The 19,284-nt window shown below is 40.9% G+C and overlaps 1 protein-coding gene and 1 long non-coding RNA gene across 5 annotated transcripts in view; one reads left to right on the forward strand and one right to left on the reverse strand.

Annotated features, from left to right (window-relative positions):
• Nucleotides 1-295: 295 nt before the first annotated feature.
• Nucleotides 296-6,197, reverse strand: LOC139359134 (uncharacterized). The gene is made up of 3 exons (XR_011614910.1): nt 6,060-6,197; nt 4,486-4,565; nt 296-431 (listed from the first exon to the last, which is right to left on the reverse strand). It is a non-coding gene; the product is annotated as an uncharacterized lncRNA (long non-coding RNA).
• LOC105486024 (doublecortin like kinase 1) overlaps nt 298-19,284 on the forward strand; it is a 351,355-nt gene continuing 332,368 nt past the window's right edge. For 2 of the 4 annotated variants that reach the window (XM_011748661.2, XM_011748659.3), the window contains exons 1-2: nt 849-1,118; nt 6,099-6,493. In XM_011748661.2, the coding sequence (XP_011746963.1) occupies nt 6,118-6,493 (376 nt within the window). In that variant the 5' untranslated portion in view covers nt 849-1,118; nt 6,099-6,117. Of the gene's footprint in view, nt 469-840; nt 1,119-6,098; nt 6,494-19,284 lie in introns of those variants that run through there. The other 2 variants (XM_011748660.2, XM_011748664.3) reach the window with 2 other exon arrangements.

Consider the following 19,284-nt stretch of genomic DNA (forward strand, 5'->3'; position numbering starts at 1 on the left):
GATTTCACCGAAATCTGGGAGCTGCTCCCACTCCCTGGACTTTTGTGCAAAGACTGGAGGAAGCTGTGAACAGCCTGGGCTAGGAGAACATTCCCGCTCTGGGAGGAGAGGCTCGCATGAGCTCATGGGGCTTTCCACCGCACACCCAGCCTTGGCAGCCACAAAGTGTCCAGTAGTGAAACCTGGCCCTTAAGTTCTCAAGGGCCTGTTGGAACATATTTGACTCTATGCAGAGGACACTATTCCAAGGGTGACTCATGTCTTGGGGTCAAGTGGAGATGATGGGTGTGGGATCCATGAGCAGATCGAGCTCTTCCCAACGTGGGGGGCACCAGAGTGCATAGCTTGGGAGGGTTGGTCATCCGAAGAGGCGCTGCGTGGATGCATCCCGGGCAAGAAGGATGAGAGGGTGATCCACTGGCTTCCATACCCTGGGAAAGGTGTCAGACCGTGAGGTCACATCAAAAGGTATGGGTGTGGGTACCTCCTTCCCTCCCCCGACGGTGGGGGCCTCATCTCTGGGCCATATCACCTCTCTGCCTTGCATACTTCCTGGCTCAGACTCAGCCCTGTCCACGTTCTCTTCCACCATCTGATCTGCCCCCACCTCCCAACGACCACTTCTGGGGACTAGGGAGGTTTAGGGGTGTAGTCAGGCCAGATGTACCGAGGTCGCTGCGGTGGGAATAGGGCGCTGGGAGGGAGGAGGACCTGGGGCGCAGCCGTGGTGGGTGCGCCCTGCCAAGAAGGGCGGGGGCTACGGGGCGCGCACGCGGAGGAGGAGGAGGAGGAGGGAGAAGGGAGGGCGTGTGAGCGAGAGAGACAAGAAAAGGGAGCGCGCCTGCCGCCGCCGCCGCCCTCCTCTGGAGAGAGAGGCTGGAGTGAGGCTGTGCGAAGCGCTGCATTTCAATGAGGACCGGCCGAGGCACATCCCTGCACTAGGGGCCGCAACCGAGACGCCGCGCTCCAGCAGCTGCTGCCGCCCAGCCCGGCCCCGCCGCCGCCCCCCAGCCCTGCAGCCCCGCAGCCCCAGCCGCGCCTAGCCCGGCGAGGACAGCACCAGGAGGCGGCCCCCAGCACGGCCACAAAGACCCCCGGCGGCGTCTCTCCGCGGACCGGTGCGTGGTTTGCCTTCCCTGGGGACGGGAGCTGAGGAGAGGGCGGCCGGAGGACTCCGCAACGCCCGCTCCGCCCGCAGCCGCGGGGCGCCGAGGGCAGGGCGGGCGCTCAGCTTGGCCCCGCCGCCCCGCCCGCAGTTCCTCGAAAGGCGGCCGCCTTGCTCTGGCCAGCCTGGCCCGACCCGGGGGGGTTGCGTGCGGCCGGCCCCGGGGCTGCTGGCACCTGCCTCTTTTGTTTGGTGCCACGGGTCTTTAAACCTGGAGTCGGGCGAGCGGGCCCTCCCAGGTTTTTCGCGTTGTTAGTGGAGATGGAGAGCCGGGGCGGAGGAGCTGGGAGAGGTGCTTATCATTGTCAGAACTGGCTGCGGAGCGGGAACCAAGGAAGGAGTGGCCGGGCCCGGCCTCTTATTGTGTGTGTGCTTTTCCGTGTGCCCGGGCCAGAGATGTGTGCTTGTGGATGGGGTCGATTCGTGCGTGGTGGTGGCTGCAGCGTGGGTGTTGCAAGTACGTTTGCAGGGTCTCAAGTTCCTTCAGGGACAGCGAGGCTGCCTCATGTTCAAATTAGTACCTGCAGTGCTAAAAGCATGCAGAGAGGAAATGGCATTTTTCCTCCTAGTGGGAGCGCACGCACAGCCCCGCAATGCCCCACAAAAGAGGCTGCTTTTGAGAACCAGGTTTGCGCGGAATTGCTGCTGGATTTGGCAAGGAGATGCTTGGTCGGTGAGAGAGCAGCTGAAAGGTTTCATTCAAACCGGCTCCCTCTCTGCTGCACCTGTGAGTGTGTCCAGGCACGGTGCACACACGTTCAGCGACCACACTGCAGGGTGTTTCGTGAATACATTTTATGACTGTTCCTAAATATATTGCCTTTCAGTGGGAAAGGAAAGTAGGACAGCGTTTTAAGTATGAAATGTCACATGGATGCGGGTCAGAAGGGATTTTTAAGAGAGGTCATATAGAGGAAAATTATAAAAGATATGCACACACCCTGTGATGTCTACGTCCATGGTAGTGCACAGGCCTGGAAGGTATGTGTGTGCCTTTTATTCCATGCCAGTCCACCTGAATCCTAATCCTACGGTTAAAATATGCCTTGGGACTTCCAGGTCCAGCATGTATTTAGATGTGGTAGCATTTATGCCATTTTTTTTTCTTGGTATGTATGTGTGTAAATTTCTGAAACAAGAACCATGTGCTCATCTAGAGAAGGATGAACATAGATTCCTCAAAATGGTGAGAAATCCCACTGAGAACACTCAGGGATATTGGTTTCTTGAAATGGCAGGATTTATAGGAAAAGCTCTGATGAAAGCCAGTCGCCCTTCTTCCTTCCAGTGTCTGTGGTCGCTGTGGCTGAGGCGCTGTGGTGACCATCCTGGTACCACTGCACATGTGCACTCAGGCCCTTGGCCACCTATGGTCTCTGAACATCGAGCTGTGTGTTCTCGCAGGCTTCCTGTGCAGAAAGGGTGAACCTGTGGAAGGCCAGCGGACCTTCAGAAGCTCATGCATGGTTCAAATGTATGACTAAGCCAAGGTGAGGGAAAGAACACCTATTTTGTTGCCACGAATAATTACCAGCACACTAAGGTGTGGAGTGTGCTTCATTTAGAGGTAGCTGTAGCCTTGAAAATGATTTCACTCTGAATATGGTTTCTTTTGTCGACACCATTGCCCACTTTTGGACAGATTCAGGGAAGGGAAGTAAAAGGTGTAGCCCTGTCCTGGATGAACCTGTGATCCAGTTTGAGGAAATATGCAAATAAAATGAAACAAAGTAAACCATTTTTGTATTTTAAATTGTTCTTTTCTTCTCTTTTCATCTGGTGTGGGAATTCTTGGTCCTAAAAGCCCGTTCCCCCAGGGAATTCAAACTATTGCCAAATTATTTGGCCTTTGCCAATTGTCAGTCACTGAGAATTCGAAGTGCACTCTTTCTGGTAACAGAACTGTGCCATCCTTCCCTATGACCCTGCTTGTTTTCTTTTAGTTTATATCAATTTGGAAGGAAATCCCCAAACTCCTGGTGTTGGGAGAATGATCACTGCCTTTAAGAATAAAATACAAACTTCAAAAGCGAGTTTGGCCTTTATAATTTACAAAATGTTGAAGAGCTGAGTGAGTTGGTGTGAGTACTGGGAGTGCCTTCCACTCCACCCCCAAGACACACCCCCTCTTAGAAGACAAGAGAGCTGACTTTAAAAACATATAAATTAAAAAGTAAGAGCAGTTACCAGTATCATGGGCAAAAATTGGTTCTGTTTCACAACTAATGCCTACAGGATTGGATATCAAGTGATCATTGTTTTATAGTTATCTAACTTCAAAATCAACGAAACCAGTTCAGAGCTGCCTCTATATGGTATAACTTTTTTTGAAAAATGCATATTCTGACTCCTATGAGTTATTAAGATGCATGAAATAGTTTTCATATTTGGAGGGAAAAAAGTACACTGAACTCATTAACACTCCAGGTTTAAATCACACTTCATTTCTCCCTCCCCAGACCTTCAGTGGGGTCAGCAATGGATCCATAAGCAGCTAGATAGAATCACAAACATCAGAGGCTTGCTGACCACTGCTTCCTCTGTGTGCAGATGAGGTCCGGTTCAGTTATGTGGCCTGTCCAAGGTCACTGAGCTAGTTAGGAGTGAGCACTTACAAAATCTTGCTTCTCATGCTGAAGAGCAACCAGTTTCAAAGGAGCAAGGGATGGAAAGCACCAACTTTGGAGTTACAGTAAATCTGGGTTCAAATCTCAACCCCTCAGTTATAATTTTGGGACCCTGGATTAATTCCATAGTTACCTAAGTACTGATAGTATTACCTACCTTGTTGGATTAATATGAGGTTTAGAAGAAAATTTTTAGCATATTATACAACTGATTGATGAGTAATAGTGTCACGTACATCCTAGGCCTTCAATAAGTATTGCTTTCTTCCACTTCATTTCTGGAGTACCAAATCTCTAGCCATGCTTTCGGGTGTGAAATTTTAGCCACTCTGAATGGATCAGAGGTCAGTTTACTGAGGGTCAAAGAAAGATTGTGGAGACAGTGGTACTTTGGTGAATTTTGGATGACCTTCAGAAAGGTGATGTCCATCTATATGGTGGGACTTGGGAAGTGCTTGTAAGGTTCTTGCTCCAGATTCTCCATTTTCTTGATATTCTATTTCAACATGCCTGAAATTTTGTCATTAAAATTTCTTTCCTTTGAATGCGTTGGTCTTTCCACTTTCTACATTGTCTCGTTAAAACACAGATTCCCCTGCAAGACTCCACAAACCTTTATCAACCAACCCCTTAGCAAGGATGAACTGGTCCCCCCAGGCAGCTTGCTGTGGGGACCAGGGGTTGCAGACGTACCTTTCAAAATCTCATGAGATGGAGATCAGGAAGAAAGCAGAGCTTCTCTTGCCAGAAAGAAAATATTCTATTCCTATTAGCTTTTTATGTGTCAGGGCCAGGAAGAGAAAAACAGATTTTATTAATTAAAAAATTAGTATTTATCGAATGTCAGACACTATGCTAAGAATTTCATGTGCACGAACTTATTTAATAGTTGATACTGACTACGAGGCAGGTACTGTTCTCATTCTCATTTTGTGGTTGAGGAAATCAAGGCTTAAAGATTCTGAGCAAGTAGATTTTTTAAGCTTACACAGCTAGCATGGGGTCAAGTGTAAATCGACATCTTTAAGCCTCAATTTCTTCAATCACAAAGATAGAGAGCCTTAATGAAAGGAAGAACCAAGAAATGTACTTCCAAGCAACATTTTTTTCCCTTTCTTGTTGTTTCTCTTCCTTCTCCTCCTCCTCTTCCTTTTTCTTCTTTTTTTAAACTCAACTTTTCTGAAGTACTAAATGTAAGTAAATGAAGTATAGTGAATTTGCTTTTAAAAATATTGAATGTGTGAATATGTTGGAAAATCTTCTTTAAGTTGGTCCAACCTACAGATTGATTTAATTTGCTCTCCATCTGGCCATGGGGTGCACAAACACTATGTAAAACTTTGACAATCTGACTGTTATGCTGCCTGCCCTCTCTTTCTGCCCCAGCCCACCATAGCTACTTATCTTTCACTGATAATGATAGGAGAGCTTATTTTCTTCCTGCTACCAGGATTAGCACTCTGCCCTGCAAGGAGCAGTGGGCTTTGGAGTCAGGGAAACCTGGAACAGAGGTGCTGGTACAAGCATTTCTCAATTGTATTCCTTGGAGCAATTTAGGAGAAATTTTTCTGTGCCTCAGTTTCTTCATTTGTAAGGAAGGAAAATACTTTGGAAAGTTGTTGTGTCTACTGGGAATGATATCTGTTTGAAGCCTGATGCACCGCGGGCAACCTAGGAGCTGCTTCTAACAAATTTGTGGTTGATTAATTAGCTGTTTCTACTGGGCTCGGCCCCTTCTGTTGAGAGCGTGCAGAGGAGCCTGTGTTTATATGAATTCACATCCCTTTCTCTTTCTGTCCCACTTGATAACTCATATTAAATGTGTCATCCGTTAGAGCAATGTTTCCACCCAGCTGTTCTGAAGCAGACGCTTTGAAATCATGATCTCAAAATAACATCATCCCAAAACTTTGGGAGGCCAAAGGAGTTGGGGGGCGGGGGAGGATCACTTGTGGCCAGGGATTCAAGACCAGCCAGGACAATATAACAAGACCCTCATCACTACTACTAAAAACAGACAAACAAAGGAAATTAACCAGGTGTGGTGCAGGCACCTGTAACCTGTAGTAGTACCGGCTACTCTGGGAAACTGATGCAGGAGGATCACTATAGCCCAGGAGTGTGAGGCTTCAGTGAGTACTTCAGTGAGTACCACCTCACTGTAGCCTGGGTGACAGAGCGGGACCCTGTCCCCAATTTAAAAAAAAGTATGTGTGTGTATATATATAATAGATATATGTTGTAACATATATATATATAAAACTTACATCAATATATGTGTCTGCTTTTGTTTCTGGGGCTCGTAGATACTACTTGAAGTCCATCATGTCCTTCGGCAGAGACATGGAGCTGGAGCACTTTGACGAGCGGGATAAGGCGCAGAGATACAGCCGAGGGTCGCGGGTGAACGGCCTGCCGAGCCCGACTCACAGCGCCCACTGCAGCTTCTACCGCACCCGCACGCTGCAGACGCTCAGCTCCGAGAAGAAGGCCAAGAAAGTTCGTTTCTATCGAAACGGAGATCGATACTTCAAAGGGATTGTGTATGCCATCTCCCCAGACCGGTTCCGATCTTTCGAGGCCCTGCTGGCTGATTTGACCCGAACTCTGTCGGATAACGTGAATTTGCCCCAGGGAGTGAGAACAATCTACACCATTGATGGGCTCAAGAAGATTTCCAGCCTGGACCAACTGGTGGAAGGTGAGCGCTGTGAGATAACCCCCACGTGGCCCTACAGGTTCCAGGCTCAGATTTCCAGTGTTGTAGCCGATTCGCATTTGCCCTCTGACAGTTGGCATTCAGCCTTATGGCTGCGATCCTTATAGTTTCTCACATATGAATGTGCTATTGTGTAGTGTAAAAAGGAAAAAAAAAATAATGGTATTGTCAGGTAGCTTATAATAATTGGCCAAGGGAAAAAGTGCCTAATTCTACAGCATCCTGTATTTTCTTTCTCATACCCATGCTACATTAATTTTAAAAGTCCATTTATCTCTTCAATCTTATAGTTTATATTCGTTTCTAAATGCAAATTAAACTTTTGCTATCACGATATCCGAAAGTACTTGAACTGAAAATGACAAATGGATCATGAAATTTTAGAGTTGAAAAGAACCTTAGATAGCTATCAAACCCATTAATTTTATCTTTGGAGTCTGAGGACCAGAAAATTCAAATGACATATGAGTGCTTACATGGTAAGATAGTGATGACCCTGGACCAAAACTTAGGTTTTCTGACAACTCATTCCACTGCGATGCTTCCTTTTGAGTTTAAAGGATTATTGTCTTTCTCTGATATTTGAGGATAGGCAAGGACTAATCTGTTCAGTTTAATTTTTAAAGTCCAGTCTAGGTTAATCGTAATTATCTGTTTCAGACATTTAATGTGGAAATAGGACTGTCTGCGTCCATAGATGCAGCCTGGTATCTTATGCAAGCAGAGAAAGTCATCGACTCTGGGCTATACTTGCCCCAGGACTGACCCGATTTGAACAGGGCATAAAGCCTGTCATTGTCTTAGAAATCATCGCCAATTAAAATGAGTTGGAGAAAAATGACTGGGATTAAATGTATACCAAGGTGCAAAAAAGGCTAGCAGATCCTCTTTGGAGAGTTGGTTTTTCTGAGATTGAGATCTCAAGACCCTGATGATGAATAAGTAGATGGTACAAAAGAACCTGGGAAAGGGAGGTTGGATGGAGTGTTGGAAGAGCTTGATTTTGCCTTGAGTTCATTTTTACTCCAGAATTATTTGCTCAGGCCATGTAACTCAACTGGGTCCAGGAGGGATGCCATATAATCCCTCCCTCTCTTGTGCAGGTAGCAGGAAGCGCCGGTTTTGCAGCCCCGTTGGAGATGGGGGCTGTTCTCCCCTGACCGCACACTGACAGAGCCCTCTTGTCCTGCTTTGTAACCAGTGTTTGTATGTGATTCAAGGCTGGGGGCTTCTCTCTTTTTGCTTTCCTTCATGCCTTGGCGGGAATGCCAGCCTAATCACAGTGTGACTGGCCTTGAGAGCGTGCAGAGGAGCCTGTGTTTATTTTGTGGGAATTCACATCCCTTTTCGGTGACTTGACATGCTGCCAACATGCCTGTGGACTTGGCCTTTTTCCTTCTATTCAGAGGGTGGAACTTCCAGTAAATTAAAGGAGAAGAATGAACATGAAATTTTACTGTTTCGGCTTTAATTTCTGTGCCCTGTCCTTTGCACGACCTTGGGAAATCAACGGTTAAATGAAACATTTGGTGATATAGTCCAGGGGATCTGGACAAAAGTCATCTGCAAAGTCAGGTGCATGACAGTCAACAAGCCATCCCTCTGAGGGCCGGTAGTACCGTAGGGAAAAATATGGCAAGATCTCAAAGCACATCCTAAGACAGCCATGGTTCCAGAGTCACTTGTGTAGCATCTATGGGGATTGGGGTACTTCAATCAGTTTCCCACCCAGAAATGATCTTTACTTAGAAGTGGCCAGAGATATTCCAATGACTTCCATCCACCAAGGAGAGGGTCTGGAAGGTGGTAGATGACAGTACTCCCTTCACATCTAGGGACCATCAAAATTATGGCATGCTTGTCACCATCTTCTTTGTCTTTTACTGCAAAATAATGCTTGCTCTGAGGGACTGATGTCTTGACTGAAGGTAATAATGATAGCTCTCAGTCACTGAGCATGTGCCAGGCACTGGCCAAATCCTTGCATATATGAATACATTTAATTCTCACAATGATCCTAGGAGGTAGGAACTGTTATCCTTATACTAAGGTGAGAAACGCAAGGTACAGTGTGGTTAAATGATCCGCTCAAACTCACAAAGAAAAAAATGGTAGAGTTAGGTTTTGAACCCAGGAAGGCTAGTGCCAAAGCTTGAGCTCAGAACTACCTATAAGATGTTGCGTGCTATGAATTCAGCTCCTATAAAAAGCACTGTTGTGTTTGCTTTAATACAGTGGATTTTTTTGTGATATAATGGAATGGTAGATATTTCAGTGTAAAGTTAACTACAAACCCTAAGTTGTTCGCATAGCTGTTAGTGACATTGAGGTGTTATTGTATTAGTTTCTTCTTGAAAACAAATGTTTTTAATCTTGACATAATTCCAGGAAAGAAAGATGCTGCTCCTGGAAACACTTTAATATTTCCATTTGCCCCAAAATACTTTTTCCCCTCAATCAATATGAAGTAACTGCCAACTGAATATTCTGATGTTTAAAAATGACTTTTTTGAAAAAAAAATTCTCTGATTGAATGAATGGTAACTTTGGTACAGTGTGCGAGTTCACCATGTTGGCTGCATTTATTTTTTGAATTTTCATTTAAACAGATTTTTTTCTAATTCATAACACTGACAATTAGCATGCAGCTGCAGTTAGTGTTTAAATAGCTGGAAATTCATTTAGATTCGCCTCTTTGTCAATTACATTTTTTGCTTAGTCTGTTAAAATGCAAACCGTTGCTTCATATTCATCATTAGGCTCGTATCTCTCACTTTACATACTAATTTTATGTAAACGTCAATGCATGTTATTAGCTTTTCATTTCCCCTTCCAATATGACGATGTTTGAGTTTTAAATTAAATTCTTTTAGTGGGTGCAGTGACAAGTGTATTGGACTTATAATTATTTACTTGCTCTTTCTCACTTGCTCTCTGACTAAAATTTCTGAATTACAATGATATTTGTGAATTTCTTTATAACAGTCTCGTGGTCACTGTCACTGTTTTGTTTTTTTTCTATGGATTATTATGCCTAAGGGTGGTTTAAGCATATTGGTAGAGCTAGCTGTATGTATTTAGCTGAGCCAAAATGATATAGTCAGTGTGAATGTGTGTGTCTATGATTGTTTGTGTGTCACTTATGCACACATATTCACATGCATACACCTAAGAGCATTCCAAAGGTGATACTCTTGTTTGCTTTCAAAATGGCCTTAATATGTTATTTTAAAAAATCATGGTGCTTAATAAGGAAAGTTGAATTGAAGGCCTATTTCTGCAAGTGATTCATCTTGAGACTTGGCCTCATTTCCCCCAATTTTGCACCATCTGTATTCTACTGTAGGTATGTAAATGTTGCGAAGATAAAAGAAGGTGTGACATTTAAAGCCTTTGAACTCTTAGGAGAAAGATGTAATGTAAACCTGGAGCATTGATGGATTGACTGATTTGTTCTTCTTTTAACATCTTATGAAAGTGTACATGTGAGAGGGCCAGAACATTGTATTTAAACATTAAAATAAAAACTCAGTAGATATGTAATCTTCTCGATACAAATAAGTGAATTTGTTCATCAGATCTGCCCTATTAGAGATGAGTGCCTCCTCTTCTTTGGTTCTCATGCATGCCTTGGCTTTTCACTAATCCTATATGGACATTGCCTGACTATGGCGCTGTAGTTTCCATAAGGGCTTTTTCCAAGTTTCTATCATAATTCCCCTCTCAGGATTAAACCCATGCTTCACCCTGTAGTTAGGGAATCTCTTTCCTACCATAGCCTCTGGATTACCCATCTTTTCCTATTCCCTAATAGAGCATACTCTACTTTATTTCCCTATTTCACTGGCTTTCTCTATGCCTCTCCTTGCTATATTGAATTTCTTAAAATTAATTTTTGAATAGCTATAAAACCTGCTCTTCCTAAAATTCCTCAGAGGGGACCACTTTACTAGTTTCTTTTTCTTTTTCTTTTCTTTTTTTTTTTTTTTTTTTTTTTGAGACGGAGTCTCGCTCTATCGCCCAGGCTAGAGTGCAGTGGCTGGATCTCAGCTCACTGCAAGCTCCGCCTCCCAGGTTTATGCCATTCTCCTGCCTCAGCCTCCTGAGTAGCTGGGACTACATAGTTTCTTTTTCTTTTCTTTTTTCTTTCTTTCTTTTTCTTTGTTTAAAAAAACAAACAAAACAAACAAAAAACAAAAAAACAGGGTTCTGCCATGTTGCCCAGGCTGGTCTCAAACTCCTGGGCTCAAGCCATCCACCCTCTTCAGCCTCCCAAAATGCTGGGATTTCAGGCATGAGACACTGCGCCCAGCCTACTAGTTTCTTGAGTATCCTCTCAGAGATACCAGTGCATGTGAAGGACACATATACAGCAATGCCCCCTTATCCTGGAAGGAAATACATTCTAAGACCCCCCAGTGGTTGCCTGAAACTGCAAATAGTATTGAACCCTGTATAAACTATGCTTTTTTCCTATGAATACATACCTATGATGAAGATATGTATATGATGCAAGGTATATGATAAAGTTTAATTTATAAATTAGGCATGGCAAGAGATTAACAACAAAAACAAATAATAAACTGGAACAATTATAACAGTATACGGCAATAAAAGTTATGTGAATGTAGTGTCTCTCTCAAAACATCCTTTTGTACTGTGCTTGCCCTTCTTGTGATAAAGATGGAGGAAGCAAAATGGCGTGAGAGTTCATCACACCACTCATAACTGCATGCCGTTTACAATTCATGAATTGTTTGTTTCTGGGTTTTTTCATGTAATATTTTTGGACCTCGGTTGACTGCAGGTAACTGAAACCATGGATAAGGTGGGGCAGTACTATAATTTGCCCAGAAGGTAACTTTCTATGCCCACACTTCTGCAGCTTGCTTTGTGTACTTAACAATATACCCTGAAGACCTTTCCATATCGGCACATCCAAAACCACTGTGTTCTTTTATTGACTTTATAGTACTCCTTTATACAAAGGTACCATCATGTATTTAACTAGTCTTTTATCAATGTGCTTTTAGGTTGTGTCCAATTCTTTGTTATTATAGACAGTTTTGTGATGAGTATCCTTGGATAGATGTTTTCCACTCATGTAGGAGAATATCTTTAGGATAAATTCCTAGAAGTAATATCGTTGGGTAGAGAGGTACAAACGTTAACATTTTAAGCACTATTTGCAAAATTCCCCTTCATAAAAGTGGTTTCAGTTTACACACCAACCAGTTATGTATGAGAGTGACTGTTTCTCTACCCTCAACAAGATGTTTTGAAATCAGATGTTTTCCCATTAACTAACCCATTAACAAAAGAAAACTATATGTCTTCTCATAGTTTTAATTTTCATCTTTTCATATGTTTAAAAGGCATTTGTATTTCATTTTCTCTGCATTGTCTCTCCATCATTGATGATCATTTTCCTGTCAGGTTAGGGTCTTTTTTATTAACTTTTAGAATGTTTTTTCTTTTAAATATATTAACTCTTTATAATAGTGATTGAGAGGGCAGTCATGTGTCATTTAATAATGTGGATATGTTCTGAGAAATGTGTTGTTAGGCAATTTTGCCATTGTGGGAACATCATAGAGTGTACTTACACAAACCCGGATGGTGTAGCCTACTCCACACCTAGGCTGTATGGTATAGCCTGTTGTTCCCAGACTATAAACCTGTACAGCCTGTTACTGTACTAAATACTATAGACAATTATAACACAATGGTATTTGTGTATCTAAACATATCTAGACATAGAAAAGGTACAATAAAAATATGGTGTTATAATCTTATGGGACCATTGTCATAGATGTAGTCTGTCATTGAACGAAATGTTGTGGCATATGACTCTATTTTTTCCAGATTTCTCTTTAGTGACTTCATTTATTGTGTTTTTTGCCATATAGATGTACAAAACAATTATATAATCAAATGTAGTATTATTATTTATGTGTAGCTTGATTTTTGTGCCTCTTGGGTCCTTTGTATAATGAGATCATAAAGCCATTTTTCCTCATTTTCTTGTGGTATTTTTATGTTTTCACTTTAAAAATATTTTAATGGAAGTCATATTGTTATAATATGTGAGATAGGGATTCAGTTCAACATTTTTTCCAGGCTATTTGCTTCATTTCTTTAACATTATATTTTCAGATTAATTTGGACTTATAGAAGTATCACCGAGATAGGAAGTTCCTGTTTACCCTTCACCCGTCTTCCCATAATGGAACAGCACACACAATCATGGTACAATGAACAAAACTAAGAAGTTAACTTTGGTACAATACAGTAGCTGAACTACAGGCTTCATTTGGTTTTCATTCATTTCCCCACTGATGTCCCTTTTTTATTCCAGAATCACACATTGCATTTAGTTGTGGTGTCTGCTTCATCTCCTTGAAGCTATGACGTTTCTTCTGTCTTTTCTTATCTTTAATGACCTTGACAGTTTTGAAAAATACCAGTCAGTTATCTTGTAGAATGTCCCACAGTTTGGGTTTGTCTGATGATTAGATTGATGTTATGCACAGAAGTCATGTTTTGTCCTCAGTACATCATTTCAGGGGATACATGATGTTGATATGTCTTGTTGGTTACCTGTGATCGTTTGGTGAAGGCAGTGTCTGTCAGGTATATTCATTCTAAAGTTATGATTTTCCCCTTTGTAACTAATATTTTGGGAAAAAACTTTGATGCTCTGTAAATATCTTGTTTCTCCTTAAGCTTTTGCCCATGAATTTTGACATTTATTGGTGGATCTTTCCTATAGCAGTTATTACTATTTTGTTCTAATGGTGATTTTCTTTTCCCTCTTTACTTGCCAAATTTCTAAACATTACTGTCCTCCATTTTCCTGTCTTTGGATCATCTATGGTGATCTCATCAACTGACATTATTTTAACCACTCTTTTAAGGCCTATTACTCCCAAATCAGATCTTTCTTCTGCCCTCCAACTACCTTGATATATGTAAGTGATTCTCTTCCTTAGTTCTTTCAAGCTCAACATGTGTAATTGTGGACTCATTCTTTTCCATTTTCCAAAATTCATTCTTTCTCTCATATTTCAGCTCTTATTAAATAGTGTTACCACCTGCTAGGGTCCTGATGTTTGGGACCCCCTCAAAATTCACATATGAAGGTATTAAGGGGTAGGGCTTTTGGTAGGTGATTATTAGTTCATGAGGCTGGAGCTTTTATGAATGGGATTCATTGCTTTATGAAAGAGGCCTCCAAAAATTGCCTTGACCCTTCAACCCTGTGAAGATACAATGAAAAGATACCATCTGTGAGGAAGTGGGGCCCTCACCAAACACTAAATCTGACTGTGTCTTGATCTTGGACTTCCCAGCCTCCAGAACAGTGAGAAATAAATGTGTGTTGTTTATAAGCCTCCAGTTGATGGTCTTTTGTTATAGCAGCCAAAGGACTAGGACACCACATAACTTAACATCAACCTTAACATCTCTCTCTCTTAATCCCTCAAATCCAGGCTATCATCAAATTTTGTTGATTCTGCTTAAGACATTTCTCCAACTTGCTCTCTCTTCTCCATCACCTATTTCTGCTTGCTGGAAATCTCCAACTGATTGGCTTCTAGGAACTTCAAATTTAATATGTGCACAGTCAACTTAATTTCCTTCTTTACTGCCTATTCCAAACCTGTTCCTCTTCTAATTATACCTATTATGGTGTATGGGAAGTAGGCCCAAAGAGAATTTTCAGTGTCCTCACTTCATTGTCTTTGTTGCCTCATATTCCCTCAGAACCCATATCCAGTCAATTGCCAATTCTGGCTGGTTGTATCTGCTAAATACGCCTCGTAGCATCCACTCCTCTGTCCCTAGTGTAGATATGTAACATTCAGTTCACCTCCTGTCGTAGTCAGCTGTAATGACTTTCTAGGTGATATCTCCCCGTGTTCACTTCAGCCCGTCATTCACACTGCAGCCAGTGTAACCTGTCTATCATCCAGGGCTGATCACGTGTAAAACTCTGACCTTGTTGCCTGATGTGGTTTTATCTAACTCGTCTGTCTATGGAACCATTTTTATTTCATTTTTTTTTTGAGAAAATATATTAATATATATCACAGCATATCCCTTTCTGTACTGTGCGACAGAGCATATTATTATTTTATTTTTCTCTGGAATGCTCTCCTCTCTCTTTTTTGTCAATGGTAATCTTACCCTTACTTCCAAGGCCAGTGTGAATTCTATTTCCCTTTCATTGATAGCCCAGCGGGAAGTAGGAAGTGACTTCTTTCTCCTCTGAGTTAGGATGGCCTACACTACTTACTTACCATTACCACTTACTGCCTTGTGGTAGAATCTTTTCATAGACACATCTTGCTTTCTAACCTATTTGAAGACAGGCTCCTGACTTAGGTTTCTTTCCCTCCCCAGAGTGGCTGAGTTAGGTCTTGCACCTATGACTTAGGATTTAGGAGGTTGTGTTTAATTTTTAGGTTTCACTGTTAATGCTATACGTACTTGTCACAGTTTTGTTATTTGTTGTTCTGTTGTTAGGCACAATTTTTAGCAATGAGATTACGGGTATAAACATTTTCGTGGCTCCAAGTAGTTTTCCATGTTGCTTTTTAAAAATGATTGTTACCAATTTAGTGTCTGTAATGGTGTTTCCTATTTATACTTTATTTTGTGTTTATCATTTGTCATAGATTTTAGCACCTTGTATTATTTTGTTGCTGCAACCTCGATACCACTTATTTTCATTATTCTTTTGTTGCAATTACAATAGGTACAAGAGTACATCTTAAAACTGCTTTAACCTGCCTTAACCTTGCATTTCTTGGCTTACTATTTGAGCACCTTCCATGTGTTTTCCGTATATTCTTTGTTTTGTTTTTCTCCTTTGCCGTCTATTTTTGCACCTTGTATTTTTGTAAATTATAATAAGCCATGTTTATTATAATAAGAAATAAGAAAAAGAGTGTCTACTTTTCAATTTCAAAAAGTTTAGATCTCTCATATTTTTTCCTTAATGTTTTTCTGTTGCTTCGGATTTGAGAAGGTGACATGTCCACAGGTCTGACATACACATTCAAATTCATTTTCTATCAGCTTACTTTTATGTTCTATTGTGTTACGGAAGACTTCTGGGAAGGAGTGACCCATTAGCGCCTTTGGGAAATCTTTTTTCTTGCCTTTAATAGCTCGATGAAAATCATCCTAAGCCAGTGACTTCCAGGTAGATTATGAAATGTTGCTGCGCGTATCTGAGTTGCCTCATAAGATGTAATATCCAGAAGGCACTTTATGATATTCTATTCTATAAACAATATTTCATGGAATTTAATTCAGTTTGGTTGCAGAGGTTTCAATACATATTTGAGTTTTTTTGTAGATTTTGCCATAACTCACAATAATGAAATTTAATTGCCAGGGTTTTTAATCAGAAAGTTTATCCTCTGGAAAAAATGAAATATATTACAGATATCCTTCACTTAAGATACTTTTGACTATGCCACATATTGATCTTAAAGGAAGCCTAGAGGAGGTGACAACCAGCTCTAGTAATGTGAAAGATGGAGATGAGGGCATTTTCAGACTGAAGTTAAGTAATATCAGAACTGGAATTTACAAGCCACCACTCTTAGCCAATGAAAAAACTCCCGCAATAAGAGGCAAATTTGTAAAATCCCCCAACATAGAGTCTTGTGGAGGAGCACTTTTATAGCTAACACACTGCAGGTGCAGTCACCCAGGGAACTGGTACCACATTATCAGTTTTCAGTAGTGCCTAGGGAAGTCATTTTAAGTGGAAATATTCTTATTCTGTAATGGAAGCTAATGGCAAAGTAGAATTAACTTCACAGATTTTTAAAATAATGAATCTTATTAGAGAAAATGTATTGTTATGCTTTGAAGAATAATGGCAAGTATGATCATTTAAAAATACAGGCCAGGCATGGTGGCTTACGCCTGTAATCCCAGCACTTTGGGAGGCCGAGGTGGGTGGATCACTTGAGGCCAGGATTTGAGGCCAGGAGTGTCAACATGATGAAATCCCGTCTCTACTAAAAATATAAAAATTTACTGGGCGTGTTGGTGCATGCCTATAATCCCAGCTACTCAGGAGGCTGAGGCAGGAGAATTGCTTGGACTCAGGAGGCAGAGGTTGCAGTGAGCTGAGATCACACCACTGCACTCCAGCCTGGGTGACAGAGTGAGACTCTGTCTTACAAAACTAAAAAACAAAACATAAAAATAAAAATACGTAGATGATTTTTTAAGCAAAGATTCTTCAGTATCTTAAAAATAATCTAATATTCTTACTTACATATTATTTTACCCTCCAACTTTCTGAAAATATTGAAATCTTTCAGGAAAGAAATTACCACATTCTGATATTTTAGTATCAGTTGGATCCAAACATAATTTCATGCTTTATTTCCTTACCTTTTTAAAAAACTGTCATTTTCTTTATCTCTCTCTACTTAAAAACAAAGATTAGTTTTTGGCCTTCATAAATGCTACAACAAAATTTGGGCAGATGCTGCTTCAGCAGTTCTTGCTATTTGTTGGGGTGTCTTAGATCCCAGAGTATTACCTTTCAAGTGAAGAATCAGTCTTATCATAGAATCTTTAGGGCTTGAACAAACTGAAAAAAAAAAAAAAAAAAAAAAAGGTTGTGTGACAACCAACCAAAAAATCATGATGTTTTGTAATTTCCGGTACCATTTCTAAGAGCTTTGCAATCATGCCATCCTTGTTCAAGTTCACCTATAGGAAGTAATGCAAAGCTTCCAAACCTAATTTTGCGCTATTTTGTTGAAAAATACCTTAGTTCTTTTGTTTGTTCGTTTTAGATAAATTCACTTTTATTTCATTGTTGCAGTAAAAGTTATGCCAAAAGACTTTGGAATGTGGGGTGGCTTAGTGTATGTAAGAGGAAGTATACTACAGTAATTGTAAGCTTACTTTATCATGTTATTTTGTTTGTTTGTTTGTTTTTTAAATAAAGAGAGACGGGATCTCGCTCTGTTGCCCAGGTTGGAGTGCAGCAGCACAATCATGGCTCACTGCAGCCTTATCCACCCAGGCTCAAGCGATACTCCCATCTCAGCCCCCCAAGTAGCTGGGACTACATGTGTGAGCCACCACGTTTGGCCCTGTCTTGTTATTTTTGAATGGCACTTAGCACACATACCTCATGTCAATACTTGAATGCTCTCTAAAAATGATTATTTAAACAAGATTATAACCTATCTCTTAAATCTCAGTCTCACTAAGGAAGAGACTGAACACTGGATATCCAGAGCTATTTGACCAAATCAAAACTATGTTTTCTTCATTCAGAACAATCACATTTGTTAATTTATAATTATCGATGATAATTAGCCCATGAATTGAAAAGCTATTTTTTACAAAATCAGAAAATACAACCAACTTTAATTTAACTATGTTAAGGCAGGAACCACATCTCTTGTGGCAGAGAGAAATTCAGTATTACGATTACAGTAAAAATAGTTAAAACATGGATTCAAATAGATTTAATGGAAATTTCTTTGCACGATAAAATGGAAATTTACTAGCATAAGGAAATCAATGGAAATTTATTAGCATAAGGAAATCCATCTGGGCCTTTCCTGAATTCCTGAATAGTGTCGCAGACTCTGAATGACTGTGGTGTGTGATCTTGGATTTGGTGGCAGCTCCTTCTCCTTCCTTTAGCTGTTGCTTTCCTGTTAGCACAGTATCATCTGTTACTGGAGTCTCACATCCTTCTCTAAGATTCACATTCCAGTCTTTAAATCTGATTATCCGGCAGAGGAGCCTCACATTTACAGCACAGATTAAACACATATTTTTTTTCTGATCATTGTTGCTTGAACCAAACCAGCAATGCCTTCTCAGTGTCACGGGAGAACTTTCTTATGCTTTTAAACATTTTCAGGGTGCTTTATCTAAGAAGATATTTTTAAAAAGTGTTTATTGTCTCTTCTAACAAACTCATTCCATGTTGCTATGTTCTTTAAAGCTGCTCCCTCTTCTAATACATTTTTAAAATTTTTGTTGAAATGTACTCTCTATATCTTTGTTTTGCTTTTAGTTATTAGCTTAGTATATAAACTTAAAAATGATCAGACAATTGTATATCTTCAGTTAGCACAGAATTCTGACAAAGGCTAGCTTTACCAGCTCAATTACATGCTGTGTGTCTCACTGGGGAGTGTTGGGGGCATTCTCACATTGACATGGACCCAACGTGGTGTCCACTGGTAACTGTTCAATATAAGACCTGCTTACTGATTTCTAGTAATTTTGTTTTTGAATTTTTCTTTGTGGCTTACTGCACAATTAGGGTAATATAGCCTCAGGTCATTTTCACTTACATAGCAAGTTTGCATCTGAGATCACTTTGATCTCTATCTTCTAACTTGATCTTCATAAAAACCTAATGAGGTTTTACTTGATAGATAAATAAACCACCACCCAGAAATCTGAGGGACTGGTCCAAAGTCACATGCTTGGAGAGGCCAGGTTTTGAGCCCGAATTTCCAATTCTCTCTTCCCACTATCATGTTCAGGTCATCACTCCATGAAACCTCCAAAAACACTGCTGTTTCTGTAGTACCCAAATATGCCTTTCTCAGAATTTAAGTAAATATCAAAAATCTGTATATGTTTTTGATATTTACTGAAATCCTGAGAAAGGCATAGCTGAGACAAGTCGTGATATGCCAAGTGAATAGAAAGGGGGTTGGTTTAACTTGCACTATTCATACAACTTCTAGTGAGGCATAATG

The sequence above is a fragment of the Macaca nemestrina genome, chromosome 16, assembly GCF_043159975.1.
Source record: "Macaca nemestrina isolate mMacNem1 chromosome 16, mMacNem.hap1, whole genome shotgun sequence".
Taxonomy (NCBI): Eukaryota; Metazoa; Chordata; class Mammalia; order Primates; family Cercopithecidae; genus Macaca; species Macaca nemestrina.